At 37.0% G+C, this 25,361-nt stretch overlaps 1 protein-coding gene across 2 annotated transcripts in view; it reads left to right on the plus strand.

Moving 5' to 3' along the window:
* Pkc53E (Protein C kinase 53E) overlaps positions 1 to 25,361 on the plus strand; it is a 63,665-nt gene that overhangs the window by 19,925 nt on the left and 18,379 nt on the right. Inside the window, exons 2-4 of one of the 2 annotated variants that reach the window (XM_011637336.2) lie at positions 12,794 to 12,825; positions 12,921 to 13,003; positions 24,940 to 25,048. In XM_011637336.2, coding sequence (XP_011635638.2) covers positions 12,794 to 12,825; positions 12,921 to 13,003; positions 24,940 to 25,048 — 224 coding nt within the window. Of the gene's footprint in view, positions 1 to 12,793; positions 12,826 to 12,920; positions 13,004 to 18,684; positions 18,797 to 24,939; positions 25,049 to 25,361 lie in introns of both variants that reach the window. The other variant, XM_011637335.2, reaches the window with a different exon arrangement.

The following is a 25,361-nucleotide window of genomic DNA, read 5'->3' on the forward strand; positions in this document are numbered from 1 at the left end:
GGCACGAAACGCATTGACGTATCAATCGACGCGGAGGGCGCTTTGACGTCTCATCGACCACGGAGATGTGTTGCTCGTGAAATGACTTCGTATCTTTCCACCATCGCTTCGATGTAACCTCGTCTAGATACGGGTCGTCCTGCGGACCTTTCAGTCAATCCAATTCAGTTGGCCGGCAACTGAGGTTTCATCACCGATGTAAACGTTGCGTGAAACGAAATTCCTTTGACGAACGGCGGCAAATTCTTATTGGTCGCCTTTCATTGGCTAACCTCGTAGTTCTGGGGGGATAACTCAAATTTCGTGAAAGTTAGACGGCGATTAATTTTTTTTACATAATGACTGTCCTTAATTGATAGAAAATTACTGAGAAAATTTTATGCGTTAAATAATAATGGAGAAATGTTTGTTATATTTTGAATAAATAATCAAAATCGGATATATCATATTTGTAACATGACTAGCATGCAACATGATTCTTTTTTTTATAAAGAAATTATTGCAATAATACTTATATTTAACATTAGATATTTTTAGTTTTTTCTTTGTTTATTAAATACACAAATCATAGAAAAAGATTGCAAATTTTTTCTCTTTCTCTGAAATGTGAATGATGTAATTGATTACATTGTCACACATGTCAAATACAAGATTGACTCTAGAGCATATATATTTATATTTGATATTCTACTAATATTAACATTCAAAATCTTTGGCTAAGTAAAACAATACAAAACATTTTCAATAAAAATAACGTAAAAATTATCTATTTTAAATAAATTTAAATTAATAGTTGTGGTTAACCGTTTCCGTCTATCAATCATTTTATGTTCGTTCTTTTGCACATTTTTGTATTAAAATCTTGAGTGATAATAGAAATCTTTTCTGGCTTCCGACAGATGCGAAAATTCTATTTGTTATCTTAGATCTTATTGTCGCGATAAATCGAAAGCTGCTCCTTCTTGACTCGGCCGGGGACGCGTAAAAAAAACGAATGGAAGGTCGCACTCGTCGAGCTGGCGGCAACTGCGTGAAAGGTTAATCGCGAAAAATCGAAGTTCCCGGGACGAATTCCTTGCTTTTCTTCGGTCCAGTGTCGGCGCAAGTGTGCACAAGCTGTCGCGGCTGAAAGAATAACTCTTCACCCGGCGTCACGTCGGGGACGTTATTCTATCGGGAAAAGAATTCGAGATTACTGGGGAAGTAGAACTGAACAAAATTGTTCCTGGACAACCTGAATTATACGGGAAGTTTCCCTCCCTGGATTTAGGATTAGTCCTGTTAAACAAACCTTTGACAACTCGATCATCATCGGTAAACGTAACCTTTCGCCATGCAGGCCTTCCTGAAAGATTTGCACATCTATATGTTTGTTGAGGATTGACGTCCACATTCGATAATTTGAATGGGACGATTGATATCGCTGAGTAAATGTTAATGATAAAGTTAATGTATATTGATTTAATAGCGATCGTTTGTTAAACAAAGATTAAAAAATTTATTACGATATACGCAAATCATCGTATTTTATTTAAGAGTTTTATTTATTTAAGAGTTTTAATTATATGTATAACGACTACAACAAATAAATGTGATAATATATGTTTAAAAATATTTCTTTTTCTTTCCATTTTCTTTCCAGATATTTGTCGTCTTTTCTGAAAATGTATTTCGAAACTTTTAAAGTTTATGCGAATTACATCCATTTTTATGTAATCTTTCCTAATTTATGATCGTAATTATCTTTTATCTTGTAAATTGCGTATTATATAACAAACTAGAAGAAGGAAGGAAATAAATTTTTGTTGCGCGCAGGTTCCTGAATTTTATCGGATTTTCCTTATATCTCTTTTTCCGAACTTTAAGATTAATCGCGTCCGAATTTGCTCAATTTACGGCGACTCGGGCGCAAGAAGTTGAGTAACAATACTTTAAACGGGATGACGTATTTCTCGAGGTGGATCTCGTGTGTCTTTTATTCTCGGTGGCTCCGACGGCGCGGCGGTAACGATAAACGATGAAACATTCGCCGCGTCGATGCACGTCGCAATGAAGAAATGGAGGCGCGGCTTTTATGCCTTCGCGCAAACATTAAGTGCAATCGACGGACGGCCGTCTTGTCGTTTTCACTTGCATTTTATATGCGAGCCGTCCGCGCCGCGGCAACGCGCGCAAAATTCACTCGCGCGTCGTTTTATTCACGAGAAGAGACTACAGCTGCTGCTGCGTCCCGCCAGTATCCGTTTGGCACATGCAAACTCGCTTGTCGAAGAAAAATGGCACGAATAACTCGTTTGTTATAATATCCCGCGGTCCCGCGAGATGCATCGCCCGATGCGTCGTCTTCAAGAACGACCCTATCCCTCTTCTCCCTCCCCTCCCGCGCACCCCTCGTCCGCGCTCTCTCTCTCTCTCTCTTCCGTTATCGCAGTGTGCTCGCTCGTATTCAGGATTACTGGATATCAGAACATGGATTCCCGTAATCCCGGCCATACCTCAGAAATTCGCGAGAATCCTGTCGTGTCGCTCCCGCCATCATCCCGCTGGGCTTATGTATATGCTGCCGGTTAGTTGCCGCCGGATTTCCTCCTGTGCCGCATAACGGGGGCGGAATGATGCGACGTACCTCGGGGTGCACTCGAGGCTTCTGCCTTCCGCATTCGAGAAGGTTTTCAGCTTCCCTGGCCGGGTTTCCGCCTCTTTATATTATAATATAAATACATACATATCGTACGTGGGCCGCCCACGAAGGCGGCATCGCGATATCTATTTTCGGAGCGAGGAAGTCAAATCCTACCTACGTGGATATAATTTGACATTCGCATTTGAATATATCAGAATATATTTGAATGATGTCGGATCGTGGTGATAATAAACCCCCCTCGACACAGAGTGATAAAATATTTACTTTTTCCGAAGTGTCTTTCGGGATATCTTAAGCGATTTAGATCCGTCAATGATTAAAAATTCACAGTTAGTTATTAATGTAGGATTATCATTTGGAATAGGAATAGTATTTAGAAAAAATTAAATATTTGTGTTTTAGGAAAGTTATTTATGATTTAATCTCATGTATTATATATCTGTTTTTCTTTATGGTAATATTAAAATATGATATATTGTAATGAGATTATAAACAAAGTTATATGATTTTTGTTGTTTTACATATCTCATCTGATTTCTAATGTAAAATTTGAGATATAAATATGTAATGCAATGCAAAATATTGAAAAATAAAAAATCATTATTAAGAGATTAAAAATTTACTTATATTTTAATATATTTGATTTAATATAAAAAAAATTTCATAAATAAAAATTGAAATTTGACAAAACATCGAAGATTGGAAAATCGTTCCTCTTTTGATAAAATTACGTTTTTGAAAAAAAAAAAGGTTTCCTCACTTTTCCATGCTATCCGTGAAGTATCGAAGATTCAATCATTTTGAAACCTTTTCAAATCTCATGATTCAGATTGAGGTTGCGCTGCGAAATTCCGCTGTAAAATTTCTCTCTAAGATTTTTCTTTTCACTTTTCGATTTGATGAACGGATTTCTGTCGATCGCTTTAGCTCGTCCAAGTGTGTTCGGTGTCGGGCGATTAATTTCTTAACTAGGAAGCGAGAGGAAGTTCGACGTCATGTTCGACGTAAACATCCGCGTGTTGGCAAGAGGCCAGCGAACTGCCTGTTGAGTCCTCCTTCGTCAGAAATTTCAGTTATTCATTGTTTTCGTGACTACGAAGACAACGCGCGAGTTTGCTGAATCGCGATATATTTATATCGTCCGACGAAGGCCAACGTTTATTTCCCGCTTCACCTCTCTGCCCAACCAAAGCCCTTACCGGCGGCGGTATCGGTATTCCGAGTTTACGCCGCATTATTTTCTACAATACCGCTACGTCGCGGCGCGACACAATGCGAATGCGATAAATACGCGATAAGGTGTAAGTCGGTGAAATATATTTGTTACACATTGTGTTTTAATGTAATTAAAATCGCGCGAACGTAAATCGAGTTCAGCCGCAAAACGTATTTGTGATGCAGTTAGATCTAATACAAATCTAATGTAACCACGTTACACGAACACAAGTATTCGTTAATGGTCAAATTAATTTCTGCATGGAAAACACTATTTTCTGTGAAACAGTTTTTTTTTTTTTTTTTTTTTTTTTTTCAGAGTATCTGATACTTTTTAATATATGCAACTGGGTCACTTTGCGTCTACAACACTCTATGTAATGGCTAAATATAACTTCAACGTTACTGATAACCGCTCTTTCTCCTTCTCTCTCTCTCTCTCTCTCTCTCTCTCTCTCTCTCCCTATAAAGCTTTTTTTTAAACTATAATATATATTACGTAATAATAAGTAGATAAACAATAGTAATGGAGATTTATACTATGTATATATCTATACTTCATACTTCACTCAATATGAAGAAGAGATGAAAGGACAGCGCTTGCATTCCAGGGTTGAAATGTCATAACCATAATCATCCATATCGTCGGCAATCAGTTTCTTATTACCATCTCCATTAACCGCCGCACCTCGCTATCTCTTTATCAAGAAGTGCGGTATCAGCGAAAAGCGGGACTCGGCACAAAGTTCCAGTAATTGGAATATCCGACCTGCTGACTTTCTCCCTCCCTTATTTTAACTTGTCTTCGTTTTTAAGAAGCGCTTTCCGATGTTAAAGGAGCATTTTATAACTAATGCTTGCAATTAGTGCATGAATTTCTTGAATTTCAGAAATGTATTTAAAATAATTTCATAAATTGTGTCTTTTGGATGGTGTTTAATGTTTTACATATTTTCCAATATATTAATATATTATATTAAAAATATATTTTTCTATTATATTTATATATTTATATAAATAGAGAAATAGAGAAAAAAAACAATTTTAAGTGTAATCGAAGATAAGTATATCATATATTGATCAAATTTAAAGAGAATTATAAAATAAATATAGTGCTTTTTGTAAAATTGAAAATAAATACTTGGAATTTTTATATAATTTTTAAATTTGAAATTTAGAAGTTTTTTTTATAAAAATTATAGATATTATAAAGGAGGAAGAGGAACTTTCTAACTGGTCAATATTTTTCCGTGGCCAAGATTCTTTTTGTGACATATATTTATTTCTTCAATTGAACGGTGCTTCTTGGAAATTAAAGTCATAACTGATAGACGTCACGTGATAGTTAAATTATCAAAAGAATTAATTCGCAAATGTTGGTTTATTTGTTTTGTATTAACACAATGTGGGCGCATTGTTTTTTATTGGACAATGTGAAATCGGTATATCTTTATTTTCTTCTTTTGTCCTCCATTCTCGTGTATCTAACGGCGAGAAATGGAATAATTGCCGAGAGTGTCTGGCGAACGGCCAAACTATCCGCCTGTTGTATTGTCTACCAGACGATATTTCGACCTACCGTATATATTTGGGCCGAGAATGAGAGCGACGTTTAGATCATGTAGATCGCGCATTTATAATACATGTCGTTTCCACAAAAGAGTCCAGTAAAGAAAAATGAATATGAGAGAAAGAGAGAAGAGAGAGGCTCTAATTTCTACAAAAATTATATGTAACTTTACTGTTACCAATGTTTGACATCTTTTCATAATTTTTTTATCATCTGGGAAATAACAAATTCCGGAAATAATAATGTAATGTAATATAAAAAAATAAAATAATAATAGTGGAAATGGATATTAGTCGAGGAAAATAGTTTTGTCATTTCTCGTCGTGTTATTGAGTTTGTTTATAAAAGAAGGGATAATCTAAAATTATTTTCTAAATTTTTATGATAATTTAATATTATACAATTATACAATTATACAATATTATACAGTTATATAAGTAAAGTTTAATAATATTACTATTAACTAACAAGAAAAAGATAATAAAAGCTTTTAATGACAAGTTATTTACTAGAGATCGGTATCTTGTTTTGTTTTTCATCTTTGTATCGTTGAGCATGTTGCGAATGTAAGAGAAATCGTGAGATGACAGAGACGCGAGACCTGAGTGCTATTAATTTTGGCGCTTTTACTTAGTGCAGATTAATAGATATGTTCAAGAGAAAGAGCTTCTCGTATCCTTAGACATATGTTTATGAGGTCGTTTAACTCTCAGTGGCCCAATGTCTCGACGTGAGATTTATTTATTCTCATGGTAAGTGCTATGTCCAGCGTCACTTCGCCAGAGAGTGGCTTTCGCAATTCATTGTCAGCGAACCGTCAGCCGACGTAAATGGTTCTTTTTATACCGAACCCTCATCGCGCTTCGTGTCATTAACGGCGTCATTAATAAACGTCCGCAAATAATCGCGTTTGCTATGTGGAATGTAGGTTGAAGTAAATCGCGCGTGCGATGAATTTTAGGAGTTCCGCATCCGGCGCGGATCTATTGTTGCATCGCAAGTGCATCCAATCGCAATTTACGGATTTACGCAATAATCGACGGATTTTGTCCGCACGTTTTGCACGATGACTTTATCGAGTCATTTTCCTAAACGATTCGTAACGTCCAATCCATTCGCCGAAACGGCAGATCCAAAATAGCAAACTCCATCCGTTTCGTGAAATCCCGAAATACAGTTTTCCCAAATAAAAAATCGTGATAGCTTAAAAATAGCAATTTTTTTTTTAAATACAAGAGAACATTGGCATAATTGGTACAATTTTCTTTAATTAAAATTTTTTTAACTGCTGTAGTAATAGAAAAATGAAATCTCAATATATCGCGCAATATATCGCGTTTCCGTTATTGCGAGTAAATGTAAAGATCATTTTTCTGACAATGAAATGGAATTAGCTTGAAAGTAAATCTGTCTAAAAATAGAAAAATAAAAAAAATAGAAAAGTTAAATTCAGTTAACCGTATTGAAACAATCGTATATGGCGTCAAAATCAGAGCTTACTAAGGTACTACCAATTTCAATTCTATTAAAATGACAGTTGGTCGAAGATGTTTCGTGTATTGAAATGTTATTGTGTGATCTAGAGTGAATTTTTTTCCAGATGGTTCGACCGATTCGCTGTCCATTTCCCGTGATTTCTCGATTGATTTCCTCTTGGCGATTCGACTACTCTTCGCTCATTTCCCGTCATATCTTTTTCTCTGAACGGAGAAAAGCTGTCACGTCTCGATTTATCAGCAACTATTGAATGTTATGTTTACATCTCGATGCAGTAACAATTTTTGACATGTAGAAATGATTCTTGTTATTTGTGATTATAAAAATGGGACAGTGTACATAAAATCTAAAGTTTTCCGTTTATTATTAATAATTGGCATAAAAATTATATTTTTAGTATTTATATACCGATAAATTTAATTTATAAGATACAATTTAATGATATTATTTATTTATTCATGTTATTGTATTCAAGATGATCTTATTATAGGTCGAAATATTGATGTTTATATATATATTTATATTTATAATAGAAAAATAAGCTGTCGGATATTCAGTTTGATTAATTATTTTTAATCTGGTTTCTGATTTTTAATCTAGTTTCTTCTGAACTTATTATTATTTTTTGTATTTTTTATATTTTTTATTATTTTTGTTATTTGCGATTGAATGTAACATTATAGAGAATGAATGAACTTGGTGTCGCTATAAATGTTATTTAAAATTAATTGAGATTTTGTCTCTCTAATGTTCTCCGATTATCGCGCGAAAAGATTACAACTTCTTTTATTTAATCCCATCTTTTATTTCTTATTTCGATGAAAATGTGATTTTGCATGCGCAAATATAGTACGACGAAGCCATTTTCTGCTATGTTTGCGTTTAGATTTAAGCTCCGCAACAATGTAGGCTAATCGCAGATTTGTCGCGCTTTTTACCCTTCTCATTTTTCTCGTTTCGCCATTGTATATTGGTACTTACTTTTGGTCGCGAACAATCGCGGCAAGAGAGCTTCGCAATTCCTGATTCTTTATCTTGCGCGGCTTCCTCCTTCTCTCATACAAGTTCCGCCCTTAACCCTTGACGTCGCGACGCCTTTTTGTTCCGTTCCCGTGTTGCACGACGTGCGTCATCGATGCCGTCCGTTGTTAGGTCTCTTTTATTTTGGTACGAGATCGTCGTCGTACCGTAAATTCCCCGGCGTGATTGTTATCAACGATATGAAGCGACATGATGCTTCGACGATAGAAAAAAAAGTAAAAGAGTTTATGCATTTAAACTTGCGTCTTAATATAAATATTATTTTGAATAACAGAAAATAATGGATAATAAATATCATAAATGACGCGCGCGCGCGCGCGTGTGTGTGTGTGTGTGTGTGTGTGTGTGTGTGTGTGTGTGTGTGAGGGGGTGGGTGGGTGGGTGTGGGTGTGTGTGTGTTCTCTTTAAATATAAAATATAAAGTAACTTTTATATCAAGATTCTTAGATAAAAGTTGTTAAATTTAATATTTGTAAGCATATGTATAATTAATTTCTATCTTAAAATCAGAAAAGAAAGAAAAGAAATCAGTAAAGAAAGAAAGAAGATCAGTAATGAAAATAATTCGTAATTATTTCGAGTATCCTTTTCATATTTTTCGAATGACATCCTTTCGTCGTCGTCGTCGCAAAACATACATTTTTATAGCACGTGTAAATAATACATTATGCAATAATACATTATGCTATTTTTATTGAAAATGCTTTTACTGAAAATGCTATAAGCTTGATTTCAGTTTCAGATTTTTAAAAAATTTCAAAAAATCACACATACGTTCCTTGAGGAGATCGATGCGCAACGCAAAAAGAGCTCGCGTGAAGCTATAAATTTATGAAGCGTGACTCTTCTTTTTTTTCTTTTTTTATCGTTTATATTTATATGATTCGCCAATTTCATTGAGAGGATCGCGACGATCAGTCGAAATGCATTTCCAATGATCGACTCGAACACTTGGTAAAATCTTGAAATATTGATCTGCTCGTTGAAGCTGATTTAATCGACGTTCTAGTTCATAGAGTCCTCACTCGTTAGAATTTATAAACAGCGGTCAGTTGAAATGCATTTTTATCCACCGCTGGAAATGAACATTTTACCCTTTTTTTTTTTTTTCTTTTTCTTATGGATCTATCGTACGTCATATTTTCGGCATTATTGCATGGCTCAATGACGCGATGTAACGTTACGTCACCCGGGATTAAACCCGCGTGTAAGAGACTGGATGAAGCAGGAGAAGTCGTAAACGTGTCGCTCGTGTTTAATGTATATGTTAAGGATGGCAAGTTAGACAATGCGTATATTGCAACGCGACAGGGGATTTATGATCGAGATAAATGAGACAGGATGAGGATGAGGATGTGTACGCTGCGTAAAATGCATCTTCGTAATCACAACGTGAAAACAGAAATGACAGTTTCCTTTATACTTCGCACGTTATAAAAAAAAAAAAAAGAAAAACAAGAATCTCTATAAAAAAGTTTAATCAATTTAATCCTGTGAAAAGGAATCGCGTGTATGGGCGACAGCCCAGAAGATTATAATTCTTCCACCGAAGGCAATAAATATACACGATATGAAAAACACCTGCTTGAGAGAAAGAATCGTTGATGTCCCTCTCGTCTTGTCCGTTTGATTTATCGTATTTGTCGCGTTGCCCAGCCGTTGCTCGAGCAAACATTTTCGAAGCTCGCTCGCGTAATTAAAGGCTTCTGGTTGAATGTACGAACGGGGCGATATTCTCCCCGGCTGTTAATTGCATCCGTGTATGCACGGAACACTCGCATGCAGACGCGGAATCGAGCAAATAGACGCGAACGTGCGATGATTCGCCATTTACAGAACGAGCGCGAGCGTGTGTGTGCGTGTGCGTGCGTGCGTGCGTGCGTGTGTGTGTGTGTGTGTGTGTGTGTGTGTGTGTGTGTGTGTGTGCGCGCGCGCGCGCGCGCACGCGTGCGCGCGTGTGTATGTTTAATATAAATTTCTCGTCGCGAAATATATCCGGCTGTTTCAATTTCGTGCGAGCTTCGCGGCTGTTTTGGCCGTGAGTTAACTAACTCTAATTAGTAGCGTAATTTTATTATTACATCGTAGTTTTAATTATAACACGCGTAATGACGAAGGCAGTTCATCGGTGAACTTTGACGATGTGTGCAGAGGCTCTCTTTATTATTTACTTATTAAAGTATTTAATTGAGTAACTCTATACGTAACGACCGCGAGAGATGAACTGGCTTTTAATTCGTCAAGGGATGCGGCGAGGTATTCTTCCGATTCTCTCTTTTGGGATACTTTGCAATAATGAAGCGGCTATTAATTTGGTGGATGATGGGAATTTAATTAATTACATTATTAAATTATATATGTATATATATATATATATATATATATATATATATATATTATATACTATATTCGACATATATTGCAATATATTGTCGCGATGTAATCCGTCTACATATAAAGCGTTTCAAGCGAGAAATTGAACTCCGGGAGAGCAGGTGACTAGCGTGTCTACTTGACACTGCAAATATTTACGTGCATTGTGTAACCTGTGCCGTAGAATCGTGCGTCGCTGTTGCAGAAAATATGTACGGTACAGATTGTACGAAGTTAATATCGCGCGACTCGGTAAGCCATACATTACGAGTTTATATCGGCTATCTGAAAATCACCGTGATCACGGTGAAATACTGTCGTAACAAATACTAATAGAACAAAAATTTTCGTGAATGATTTACTCAAATCCCAAATGATAATATTTGTACGCGAATAATATAGTTATTGCAATTATGTCCAATTTATTGCAACAAGTTGGTTAAAAAAAAAAAGGAGACAAACTCTACGAGTTGTAAACATCGAAAATAAAAATTTAGATAGTGAGTTCTGTGTTGAACAAATAAAAAGGGTACAAATATCTTTTTCATTTTATTTTCTGCACCAAGTAATAAATAATTTCACAGACGCGAACGTCTTTCTGAACGGTAGAAATGGTTTCACAGGATGCGACATTTTATTTTCCGATTCTTTTCAATTACTACTCACATTCAATCCCGAGATGACTTGTTCCATCGTGACTCGACGGATTAAGATCTAAGTAATTGTGTATGTCGAAGTACGTGTGAGATCGAAGAAAATTCAAACGTACGTCGAAGTAATCGGGAGGAATTAGCGTGGACGTGAAGTGCCCATTAAAATTCCGTTTCCCGCGCAATGAGGTAACTGTTTTCGATGTTTGCAGCAAGTTTGAGATCTTGATGATTGGTAATTCTAAGAAGAAACAGTCTTCCTTCTGTCGGTATCTATCAGCATCGAGAGACCATGAAACCTAAGATAGCTTAGAAGACAGAGGGAGAGGAGAGAGAGAGAGAGAGAGAGAGAGAGAGAGGGGGGGGGGAGTGAAAAAGGAGAGAGTCTTTGAAACGATAAAATCATTTCGAGAATCCTTTCGCCGAAGTTTCGCCATGGGAGTTAATCGATGGCTGTCGTCATATATAGAGATTTCCTCCTGCACCAGCGTAGATTAGGGAATCCGTCGTACAGGACGAAGAGAATTCTCTCATTCGTAAACTCTCGTGAACCTTTCCGCTTTTCACTTATCTCCGCTTTATTGTCCGTTCCAGACACTTCGACGCGGCGAGTGCGCTATTAAATTTTAGAAGAGCTTAACTCTTAATAACCGTATTTACGTGAAAGGATGCTTGCGCTAATTAACGAGCCCGATGGTAGCGACAGAAATGGAGATTACTTACACCACCGCGCGATGTGACTATTAATATCGCAAAAGCTGAGTCGGTTAACGTATTAAAATAATCAAAGAGTTCGATCGAAAAAGAAAAAAAAATAAAACTGGAAAGAAATGAAATGAAAAATATAAAGTGTATTAATTACACAACTCGATCTCCTTCTCTTTATACTTATTATCAAGATATCTTTTTTCCAGAATGTAATGTAAAATCTCGCTTTTTAATGCTGCCAAAGTCAATCTTTTCCCACTTTTTCCTTTCTAAAATTCATTATTTTTAGAATAAAATTATAATTAATAATTAAACTGTTTTTTTTTATTTGTTGTTAATAATGCATTCGAATTATTATCATTGCTGTCTCTAAAATGACATTCAAGATAACTCTGTTGCATCTTTAAAAAGTGGGCATTTTAGAAATTTAGCGCAGAATTCAAATATAATCTGCAACTGGTGGTGTTACCACTTATAATCTCATTATTGCGGGCGAGATATAGGTATTGCATTACGTATTAGCAACCGCGCTTAATTTCGAGGCACTTGGGTGACGTTGAAATTATTTTGGCAAAGCTGACGACAATCACGCGAAACGCCTCCCCAGCACATAAATCGCTCGTGCAATTACCGTTCCACCGAGAATTTGCAAAACGAAAATTACACTGTGCCAAATTTCGCCCCATAATCCTGAATGTAATGTCCATTTTGCACACACACACACACATATATCTCACGCTTCTTTTATTAATACGGAGAGATCTGAAAGGCCTTCATAAATATATTTAATTAACTTTGATTTATTATACACTTTATACGTATAATTAATTAATATCGTTTAATGGACTCTCTTGTCGTAGGGTAATTGATAATATTACTTCTAAAGTAACTTTTAAGTATCGTCGCAATATGCTTTACTTTGTCACGTCGATTCATCAAAAATGCTCGCAAGATTTTTGGATATTTTTAGCTCAATTCATAAATATTCGCAAATATAAATTGCTAACAATATCACGACGTCTGTCGTGACGCGTGATTGATTCTTTCCTTAACGCAAGGTGTCTGCTGACAAGTTTATCCCGTTTGTTGTTGCAGGGGCTTCGGGAAACAGGGATATCAGTGCCAAGGTAAGAGGGTTAGACCGATCTCATCGGCTTTGCTATTTGCCCAAGGTGTGTCCTTGAGGAGGAAAACTAGGGGGCACGTTTCACTTATGTTTCAGTCTGTAGTTTCGTCGTTCACAAGCGATGTCACGAATACGTGACCTTCACGTGTCCGGGTGCCGACAAAGGAGCCGACTCGGATGTGAGTACCGATATTATATTTAATGCCAAATAATATCTCTTCTCTTCACATCTTCCTTAACGCGCAGACTATCTCGCCTTTTCTTCCTTTTGTCTTCAGCCAAGGTTTCTCCTTCGCAAATCTTCAATAATTATCGTGTTCCGCGAATGTCCACAGGTCTCTGATGACACAAAGCACATTTATTTAATAACAAATAATTTATGTATATTACAATTTTTTATTTTTTTTGTCAATTTCATATTTTAAGGAATTTTCTCTTACATGCATAATACTAATGAATATTAAACAAAGAAGTTAAATTTTAAATTTTAAATTTTAAATTTTATTCAATGATATAAAAAAAATTCAGATATAATTTTTCTACTCTTCCTCTCGAATTTTCGAGTTTTTAAACGTAATATCAATTTGTCACCCTAGACAAAAGCTGTTTTGATCAAATTGTATGTTACTCTTTCGCTAACGACAGTCCGAGGACGGGTCAAAACATCAGAAGTGTAACAAAAGTCTCTTTATATCAAAAATAGGTCATCGAGAGTAGCTTGAGGGCTGATCAAGCTGGCCAGGAGAGTCAAATAACTGTTTGACACGTCAGCTTTTAAAGCGTGCCTCGAGTAGGCACATAGCTCATCATCGCGGCTCTTTGATTTTCAAAACGTTAAAAGCGTTTCGTAAAAAAAACGGGGAAAATTCAGCGATACATCAAATATTGATGTGTCACTTTAATAAAAGAACGTCACTAAAGATTCTTGGATTGTGATAGATGATGATGTAAGATATTATCTATAGTAAGAGATATCGTAAATATCAAATTTGTTTCTTACAAATGACGGAGAATCCAAATAGCATGACAAAATTTTAATATTGATATCTTTGTAAAATCCATTATCTTGTCCATTTTCTAAGCGTGAAATCAAGTCATTTATCATCAATGCTATGAGAAATGTGACTAAAACGAGATTATTTGATTATACGTTTGCCGTGATATCAAAACTTGTGATTGCTAAAATTACTAATTTTTGAAATAAATTTAATATAAAAATTTAATATAAAACTTTTTTGACAAAATTGTGACAAAGTGCAGTAAATTATAATCATACAATTTGTTGTAAAAAAATAGAAATCACGAAGAAAATATAACGGATATTAAAAAAACGTAATTGTATATATATATATATATATATATATATATATATATATATCTATATATATTTTTTTTCTTTTTTTCATCTTTAATTAATTGTTTTTTTCTTAGTTCTTAGTAATTACAAAATTCTTATCTATAACAAAAAGAAGCTTGTTAATTGCGAAAAATTAAGGTTGTTACTCGATTTTTATTTACATATCAGCAACCCTGAACTACATTTGAGCGGCGGTAATAAAATAAAGAAAAAGGGAACGTATGTATATCACGGGGGAATTTTCATTACATCAGTTTGAACCGCAAAAGAGAGTCAAGTTCCGCGTGTGAACGTGGGAGAATGAGGTATATGACGGCGTTTCACAAGCGAGCCGTTCAACCGAGTGTGCGCTAATTGGCTGCTGCACGGCCGCCGCTAAACGCGTGTGAAACGTCGTCCACTGTCCCATCGTCGCAAGGTGCTAAAGGGTTGGGGGCTGAGAAGGATGGCAACACGTATAATCAATATCGAGGTCATTTTTGAAGGCTGCGATAAATCGCGCGCCGTCACCTTGTAAATGGATAATAATAACGCATAGCGTCAGTAATTCGTTCTGTCAATCTGCCCGTAAGAAGGTAGCTTCTACTTAGCTTGGCACACATTAGCAGAAGCGGACTAATTAGTTTATGAAATCATTGGAAGCGTTTCTTAAGGATTGCCGTGTCGCGTATTTGCGTCATCATTCGGAAAAAAAGCTAAAGAAATTTGTTTAGAAATAGAAAACATACTTTTGCTCTTAAGTTGTTAACGAGAGAAGAGACAAAAATTGAATTATAAAATAATGAAGAGAGTCTGTCCTCGGAGTAATGACACAAACGTAAAAATTAATTTGAGATGTAGCATATTTTTTAGATGTCAGAGTATCAAAAAATTATGAATTTAGCGAAATGCATATTTTTAATAAGATGATGACTCGCTGCAGACATTAAAACGTTTCTTCCTTTGTGACATTTACTTTTTATTTGCCATGCTCAAGTTACTAAATGCTTTTAAATAAACATCTTTGTGTCTTTACCCGTTTAAATAAAAAAAGAGAAGGATTAGTTTATTGCGACTTATTATGTCTCGAGATAAGAATTCCTGCGTCAATGAAATAAAAAACATCAAGGTACGGAAATTATTGTACCATCTGGTGCGCTACTTTCATTTCTTCGCTGAGATACGGGGGATAATGTTTCCGCGAGAGTGCAGTGAAATTTATCGCACAACACACCGTTACCGCGGGTTAGCGCGGTTGTTTCCTTTCTATCTCTTGGCTGGCAGGACTCGCGTTGCTTGAAGGAGCAACGAGTTAACGAGATCGGAATAAGAGGAGATAAGAGGATAATGAGATAAGAAGATCCTTGGCTGGGGTAGAAAAGGAAGAAACGGGAAGAACAACTATGCCCAGGGGAGGGGCTGAGAGCTGTACGTTTCTTCTTTCACATTTGTCTCGCACTACGCTCACTGCCTATTGGCCTAAGCCACCGCGTCCTTTTGCGCTTCGTTTAACCACGCTTGTAACCATATTTTCGCGCAACGATCACCGACCCGGCGGCCAAATACGTACGTACGTATTTACAAGCGGACAAGTAACGTCGGGAATATCGTTCCCAACGTGCTCGCCTGAAAGGGGCAAAGCGTTTCCGGCTCGAAACAATTCCCCTTCGTAAAAACAGAGTTTACTTTCTCCCTGCCGTTCAGCGACTCCGGAAACCGATAAAACTGTCCCGACGGCAAAATATACTTTTCCACTCTGAACGGATAATGAACGGGCAACGCGTGGGACATGTCGCATCCCCAGTCCGAAGCTCGACCCTGACGGTTAGTTTTTTTACCTTTGCAATACCGAAGTTTTAAACGGCACCGTGAATATTAATATTAGAAAAAAAGATGAACTGTCTAATAGGGTAATGTTAATAGGGTTGAATGTATCCCACGTTTCTCCCCTACAATTGAGATCGTCGACCCGGGGTTGATACTTGATTATAGTTCATCGAGTTTTTAGGGCTGATGTCAAGAGACAACTTCAAGACATTCGAGCCGCGAACGTTTTACCCTTATCGCGTCGGGAAAAAGTTTTACTTTATCTTTGGGATTTTCCGACTAAACTAATTGAGAGTCCCCGCTGTCTCCCCTTGATCCTGGGCGCTGACTCCTTGTCTCCACCTTGTCCCTCTATGCTTCTGTGCCTTCAAAGGTAATCCTTTCCGCGTCTATTGATCCGCGCGAATATCGGCGATCGTGGATTTCCCCGTATAAGGCACATAATGCATTTTCATTGTTGGACGCGGGCTGCGACAAAGGAAAAAAAGCGCGTATGTGAGCGAGCATTATAGCTTCTTTTTCTTTATCCTTTCTGTGGACAGAAAGTCGCGCGGCTAGCGTACCCGGGGGGCTAGTATCCGCGAAGTATTCTTATAATGTAATGCTTTGTGTGTTGGGGATAACATTGGTGCATTAATGTTTTGCGATACGTGATATTACCTTGCGAATATCTATCCAGCAATATACGCGTTTGAACGCTTTAGAATCGGATTTTCGTCCACGAGAAAGAGATTTTAATTTTTCATGAGTTATCTTTTTTATCTAGCAGACTGCAGATAGCTTAGGAATTTTTCGATAATATTTGGACAAGGTAATTTCGAAACTTTAACGATACCGGAAAAGTTAATATTATTATTTATTTATAATTTTTATTTATTGAATGAATTATTTTTGCACATACTATGATTATATGACAAATATTAAATGTATATACAAAAAATGGAAATATATAATATTTATTATATCATTATATTATAATTTTCTTTATAATATAAAGAAAATTATTTATATAATTATTATAATAATTATATAAATTTTCTTTATAATATAAAGAAAATTATAATATAATGATATAAAAATAGAAAAATTCTTTATATTATAACTTGTTTTTTCACCTGCTTATTATTTTTTCAAAGAGAATAGGAATGGACAATTGTGATGAAAGTCCTGTTTAAAGTTAATAGCTGCACCAAGTGTTCATAAGACAAACGCCATAACTGTCGCTGTTTGCGTTCCTCAGTCTCCGTTTTACGTTTTCGTCCGGTGAGAACAGCAATGTTGTTCTTACTGCCTAGGCCGAGCGGCTGTGTAATTTCTAGCAAAGTGGTTTCAATAATGAGTTACCGAGGACCGGACTAATCGAATTCGCGCCGTTGACCGACAAAACTTCACGCCTGGCGAGGCGGGGGTGTCCTTTTGCGCGATGACCGGAAGCACCGGAAAGCTTAATGCACCGGTTGCATGTCGGACTCGCGGCAACTGCCAAATCCCACGAAACTTCCTGCGAGCTTGTTTCGATTTCCGCTACCTTCGAACGTTATTCGCAGGAAGTAAGCCGTTACCGACCGGCTTCGGGAAGTTATCGGAACACTGCCGGGAAGCTGGCCGGGCTGCCGTTTGATCCTATTTGGGTTTAAGACCACGCCGGTCGCGTAACTTTGAGTTACCGTACCACAAATTACTTTCCGCAATTTGGAAAAACACTATCGATATTTAAATCACTGTCAGCCTCTCGAACGCGCCGTTCGAACCCGTTAACAATGACGACTGATGGGAAGGCGAAAAAAAACACGTTCGATCATTAAAGAGCTGGCGGACACGTTTCTAAAGTACTTCATTTCCAGGCAGGAATAAAATACATTAGAAAACTTCTCCTTATGGGAAAATTTTTAAAGCTTGAGGAAGTTTACGGACTTCGAAAGACTAATCTTTTCAATTTAGAGTACGACGCTTCTTTCCATTAAAGTTTATTTGAACGTAGTTACGACACTTAATCTTTCGATTTCGAAGAGAATTCCTCATTCTGATTGGATTAAACGTCCTTGCGACAAATATGACTGGTGTGCGTTACGCTCGAAACGAACAATATACTTAATTCTTAAGTTAAGAATTGAATATTGCATTTTCAAGTGACATGCGCTTGTATACCTATTGAAAATATCTAATTTTCACATCTAACATTTTCACGCTTGTACAGTTACATCACGCAAAAGAATATCTAAATGGAATTTTAAGTACCGTCATTATTTCTAATGTTCTACCTATTGATTTATAAAATATATTGACAAGCTCATTTACGTATATAAAACGTATATAAAAAACTAAATATTCAACAAATAATTGATGGACAAATGAAGGAATTCTTGAAATAGACTCGAAGGATAGATACGTTAAATAAATTAGTAAATAGATTTTGAGAATCTTTTATTCGACATTATTTTAAACTTTCACTGGATCAAACGGTAGTCCTTCGAGCTTATTGGATGTGTCGCGTTGCGCTTAAACGAACAGGGAAATCCAGCGATCTATGGCCGATTTATTCCTATCACCGCGTCTCCACGATTACAACCTCTTCCCTCTCCCATCATCATCGTCATCATCACCATCATCACCATCATCATCATCATCATCATCATCATCATCATAAGATCCGAGAGTCTGCGTGTGTGTGCACGGTGTAATGGTGTAATAACGCAGGACACGCGGACGAAGCACCAATTCAAGCAACACACCTACAACAGCCCCACCTTCTGTGACCACTGCGGTAGTCTTCTCTATGGTGTCATCCACCAGGGCATGAAGTGCCAAGGTATCATATGACGAACGAAAAAGAAAACGAGACCGACGAAAAGTCAAACGATACATACAGCTCACAATCAGCCAACACGCAGTTCACACACACACACATAGAAACACGGTCGTCTAACGAGGATGACCATACGCATACACACGCCTGTATAGATATACATACGTACACAATTACACTGATGTACAATACACTGATGTACACTAGCTACACGTTTTTCTTTTTCTTTCTATTTTACTTGGCCCAGCGTGGTGTTGCTTTGTCTTCGTATTGTTCTCCTTGTATAGTGTTTCTTGGTCTATCTCTCTTGTGCTCTCTCTCTCTCTCTCTCTCTCTCTCTCTCTCTCTCTCTCACACTCCTCTCTGTAAATAATACTCGCTGTAAATATTACATAGCAGTTTCTCTACGCCATATATATATATATATATATATATATATATATATATATATATATATCTTCGCCCGCCCGTCTCACAGGTGGGAGCTAGAAATCCGATTAATCGCGTTAACAATGATCGCAGATGAACGCTGCAGCGGATGATTGCCCTCCCTATTCGCTCGCGTTCCGACGTATCTGCTAATGCGATTAGCGGGCGCTTTTAATTACGTATACGGTACATCCTCCGACGTGGATTTTGCACTGACATTGTACACTCCGCTGGGTGGCTTTTGTGCGCATTAACTGCGTCTCTCTGTCAGCAGGAACACGATTCACATGTGGTTTGTGTGTGTATGTGTTGTGTGCGTGTGTATGTGCGTGCGCGCGCGCGCGCGCGCGCGATGTGCCATGTGTGAATTATTACGTATTAACTTGCGTAACAATTATGCACTGTGAAAGGGATGTAAATAGTGAACTGTCTTGCAGCAAGGAGGGACACGGAGAAAATGAAAGGGAGTTCGTGCGAATGTGTTTACAAACGTGACGGAAAAGTTGACGACGAAAAGGTAGAGGAAAAGGCGACAAACGGAAAAGCAAAGGACACAGATTTTAAAGGAAGTGTGACCGAGTGTTTCGCGTTTCCAGTGTCCTGTTTTACTTTCGTTCTCTCCTTGTCCTTTAGAGGGAGCGCACCTTGCCAACTGCATTCCCCTTTTGTTGCTTCCTTCAAATATCGCGCGTATGTTAACTACCCTTTGTGCTTTAATACATCCTAGTTTAATTATTCGAGTTACATTTATTTCGAAAACGTATATCCACATATCTGCGCTCGGCTCAGGAAATTAACGCTTCAAAAGGATGCTCTTCGCCGATAATCGGATAAATTCGCCTTTGGGTATTTAGGCTGGTAACATTAAGTGTCCTAAATAATATAAAAGGTAAAGAAAAATTTAAAAAAAAAAAAAAAGAACGAGCTTTTAGTTCGCGAATTGGTCCACTTCAAGAGTTATGATGTCGAGCGCAAGTTATAATATTTCCTGTATGAAAAATTCTAATTTTTTTGTCCTTGTCGTCAAAATTGTAAATAATCCTTGTGCAGTTATGGAGTGGAAAAAAATCTTTCTGACGAGATTGTCCGTTTCGCCGGTATGACGACAAGTTTGCAATTTATAAGTAATATCTATGCACTTATTGTGGAACTTGTTCACGATTTGTATAAATGTGTGCGTGTATGTGTTTGCGCGCGCGTGTGTACGTACGTGGGCATGATGGACAAATACAAAATTCTATATATGCCTAAGAAAAAAAGAAGATTTTAAAGTGATTTTTAAATATATACTACAACGATTATGAAAAAAAATTAATCGATTATTTTAAGATGTAATACTTTTTTATCTAAATATTCTTCGGTATTGAAAAAAATTCGAAATATGCAAAGTTTCGTCATCTGCTTTTTTCTCTATGTTTTTCTTAGGTATATGTAGATTTTTGCGATTAATGGCCTTATCGTTCTGTGTCTGTTTCACTGCCACGAGTTTCGTTGCACCAAATTTGCACAAAAGTGCATAATCGTGCACTTTTCCGTTATATTTTCTTGATGTGATTTTCGCTATATTTTCTCAATGTGATTCTTCGGTGTATTTCCACAAGTCGTTGACGTCATTCTTCGTGTGTCTCTTTTTTTCTTTCTCTCTTGCTCTCTTTGTATGTACGTTTGCCTCAAAACACGATGTTTCTCGTGTATCTCACAATTTGTTTACGTTCATGCCCTTTAAAGGTCTCTATTTTCTCGGTAGTTCTCGCAATATTTCTTACTTGTCTTTATGCGTGTGACTTGTAATTTGACCAGGTGAATTATCGATTTCTTCATATTATCCACGATTTATCGGCGTTTTTAATTTCGAACTCGGTCGTTGCTCGGTCACGATATTTTCAATCGTTCGTTCATAACAAGAATTCGCGACAACGTGTTCTCTCGAGGCCCAGTTATTTTTTCGAGAGAATTCCACAATTCTGAAACAATCTATCATTTCCATTTATCGTTTGTCTATGCAAAATTTTGCAATGTTTCTTTGTGGTTAGAGATAAAATAATAGCACACAACTTGACGATAGATAGAACTTTTTAGAATTTTCATTTAATTAATCAATTTATTCTTTCAATGATTATTTATGTCTCTTGAGAATTATAAAAGCAATAAGGTTTATCAAAAGATTCAAAATGAAAGAGCCACATAGCATTATCTTAATACAAGAGTTTCCACTTTTTTTTGTTTAAAAGATAGCTGTTTATTATTTCGCTGTTGTTAATTTCAATTAGGATTTGTACGGAGTATATAATTAAAAGAGAAAAAGACATAACGTGCGCGATTACACGAGATTACACATCTCCAATGTGCTATACGTGAATGAATGAGTGAAGGGTATAATGGATATCTCATATTTCTATTTTCTGCCATATAGGCAGATTATCTCTATCACGTGATTCGCCTTTATACTCTTCGAGCACGTTTATCATTTCTTCGTCGTGTTGAGCAAAGCCATCGCGTTCCGCTAATCTTTTCGCGACGATCAGAGGCACGCGAGCCGCAATTTTGCACGCCGTCGATGCAGCGATAAAAGCGGCACGATTAATCTGGCCCACAAGAGGTGCGCGCTTAAAGGAGCACCTTTCGCGACAGTGATTGTCCGATTACGTCCGGTTAGCATAAGCATAACGATTGGCTCATTCGTTCAACCTCAGCGGTTTAATCATTCGTGAAAAGGAAACGAGAAAGAGACATAGGCATGGAAAATGATGGACATTGGCGCAGGTCCAAGTATATATATATATATATATATATATATATATATATATATATAGGGCCTTTTAATTTCTTCATTTCTGACTGGCTAGATCTTTTCGTTCTTAGCTATGTTCTGCTCGTATTGTCGCTCTTATTGTTGTCGACGAGAGAAAGGTGAGAACAATGGTTCGCCTGTAAGTCTTTTAAGTACGCCTACGTTCCATATTTTTGCTCTCTTCTGTCGGGGTTTCCTAGATTGTTGAAAGTGCCGTGATCGGACTCTTCATAATTACTTTTGTTAAGAGACTCTTGACATTGTTCCAGTTGTCGATCACATTTCTGCAACGGTGTATGTTGAGTCATTTTCATGACTGGAAAGAAAGTAATATTTAAATGCAAATATTTTTTTATCTTTTTGCATCTTTAAGTAGTGCATCTTAAAGGATAATGGATGAGTAGTGACATCTGTCGTATTTTTTTTTTTTTTATCAGATCCGTACAATAAATTAGCTACAGATAAATATAAATGTAAAAAAATGAGTTTGTATAAGCATAAAAATAATATCTGTGGAAATTGAATCTGAAAGAATATAAAAGTAGAATTTATTGTTTTTGGCGCCGTGCATTATACGAGATTGTATTTGCCGGATTTGAAAAGGCATTATTCGTGCAACTTTAAGCGGAAGAGGTCAATTAAGGAGCGCAAAGTTCTTAATGAAGTTAGAAAACAGTTATAGTATATGCTATTACTCCCGCTTATAATCCAATTCTGAGGTCTATAATTTTTAAACACTAGAAACACGCTATGTATTTTATCTTTATTCACTCGCGTTTTTATCTCATCCCGATTTCATTGAGACATTCTATTCGAATTCTCGGTTTTATCATATTACATCAGGACGAAGATAATATTACAATTATATGAAATATTAATCTGAAGTTTCTACGCTTTCCGCGCTAACGATTTCATTTTCGAGCCGGACTAGGGATGATTAGGGATGATAAGTGGAAGGGGCGAAAAGGGGGGTGAAGTTCTAACGAAGATATCCAGGTTCATTTTAGAGACGATATTCGCATCAGATGCACTCGTAAAGCTGTGACAAAGGTCTAGTCTTTTATGAGAAATGCCGGTAAAAGATTTTCTGGAAAGACGAGCTGCCGCTCAAGACCTGAAGAAAAGGGAAGGGGAAGGGCAAAGGACTGGCGTGGAAATTAATTAACGGTTGAGTCTACGCCCCGGAAGAAAAGCCTGGAGAACGGAAGTGAGAGGCCTGGTGTTGTCTTTGTCGCGAAAAAGAGAACTCCTTTCCTCAAAGAAGCCTCCGTACAGGTGCTATTGAATTAAATTGAATTTCATGGCTATTAGTTCGAAGAATATTCAATAGCTTATAAGATCTTGTATAGTATTTTTTGTATAGTACTTTTGGATAGTATTTTTATTTGCACAATATTTTCAGAGATGTAAATGTAATAATTTCTATCTTCTTTATATACGAAAAAAGACAAGCGAAAGTGTTAGTTAATTATAAATTTAATTATTTGCTGGCTATCTTTTATAGACAATAAATACTTTTCGAGAATCTCAAAGAAAGATGCAGATAATTCTTCTCAATTATATAGGTCAAAGGTTAGTTTTGTATCACACACTTTTATAGTGTGTCGCATGAAAGTATTTTGAGAATTTTTGATCGATTCGATTCGAAATTTTGTAGAACTTATCATTGATCAAACATTGGTTAACATTGCGTTTTTTTTTCACTGGCGTTCTTTTGAGAGCTTTGAGTGAAAGCCTTTCCTGCATCGGGTCTAAGAATAACGCCACTATTGACCATACAGGCTCGATAATAACTGATGATAGTCTGCCCACGTCGATGTCTCGTGAAACCGATTTTTATAGTCTTTTATGCGAGGGAAAATATTCATAGTAACGACAAATTTCCAATCGACCGTCGTGCACGCCTCGAGTTGCGCGCAACCTTTCAGCACTTTACAAGTGATATCTCGTTAAGGAATTTTCGTGTGACATTGTGTGCGTTATTCCGCTGTTTTGAATCCACCTCTTCTCGTGTATCCTTCTCGCAAATGCAATCTTCTCGCGCAATTGGAAATGTTCGTTGAAATCATTTGCATCTACAATGCATTCGATTTGGGAAGTATTCTGGATACTCTCTGAAATTAATATTCAAGAATGCGATTGCATAGCATCCTCTCCAAGAATTGTACGTGATAATAAATCTATCTTCTCGTTTAGGAAACAGCATTCGCGCCGATACGATAATTATTTATTTGAAATTACATCAAACGATCAAGAAATTGATTTTTTCGACTACGACACAAAACACAGGGATTGGGTTTATATTGTGCTATTGTATTGCGCGAAGTTCTATTTGAGTTTGCCACAAAGCGAAAGTTCTTTTTCGATTTGTCGAATTGCAAACGGTAAATTTATTCCGGTTTGGAACGGAAATACGTTTGCTTCGTGTGTCGGTTAGGAACTTTGCGCATACAGAACATTTAAATTTATTCGTTCGTATATCCACACGCATATTGATACTCACAATAGAATCCTGGACTCCATGAGAGGAGTCAAATTGCACTTGTGCGGCACACTGTTATTAACAACGTCGTTCATCGTGATTGTGTGCGCCACCTTCTCCCTAATGTTCATCATTACGTGATCCACGTGCACGTATTCCCTTCTCGTTGCTTCTGCCTCACCTCAGCTTTTGGGAAAAGATATCGGGAGGGAAAAAGAGAAGAAAAATAAAAAAAATATAATAAGAAAACGGGAAAGAGGGAAAGGGGAAAATATAGCGGGAGAAAATGGGCTTAATGTTTTTTTTTTCCTGGAGCTGGATCCCTCGCTTTGGGGGTATCGATTGGCACACCCGCCACCGTCCATCTCGATTTCTCCGTCATACACAGGATCAGACCGCAAATGAAGGACCGGGCTTCCCCGGGCCCTTATTTCTTGTTCCCAGGCGAGCCAAAAGCACAAATGGGAGGTTTTCACGTACCTGACGCCGACCTTCTGCGACCACTGCGGCTCGATGCTTCACGGTATCGCCCATCAGGGACTCAAGTGTTCAGGTAGTTAAAAAAAGCTAAGAAATCAAGCCGCGCGTCAACGACACGTCAAATCCATCAAACGGATCAGATAATCTCGCACATCAATCCATCGAGCCACCACCATTATCATTAATTCCCGTCATAGTTTCACAGGAATGCGTTGACCATCTGGGTTGCCCGAATATCTGTCCCGGTAGGATGATCGATTTGACGGGTAGGTCAAAATTTCGGGTATCGATTAGACAGCGGAAGATTTCTGTAGTCTAATGTGTAAAATAAAACCGTGATTTCTATAGTCGACACAATATAAACGCAACGTAAAAGATTCAAAGAG

Source organism: Pogonomyrmex barbatus, unplaced genomic scaffold (genome assembly GCF_055798465.1).
Source record: "Pogonomyrmex barbatus isolate J1 unplaced genomic scaffold, ASM5579846v1 scaffold8, whole genome shotgun sequence".
In the NCBI taxonomy this organism is placed as follows: Eukaryota; Metazoa; Arthropoda; class Insecta; order Hymenoptera; family Formicidae; genus Pogonomyrmex; species Pogonomyrmex barbatus.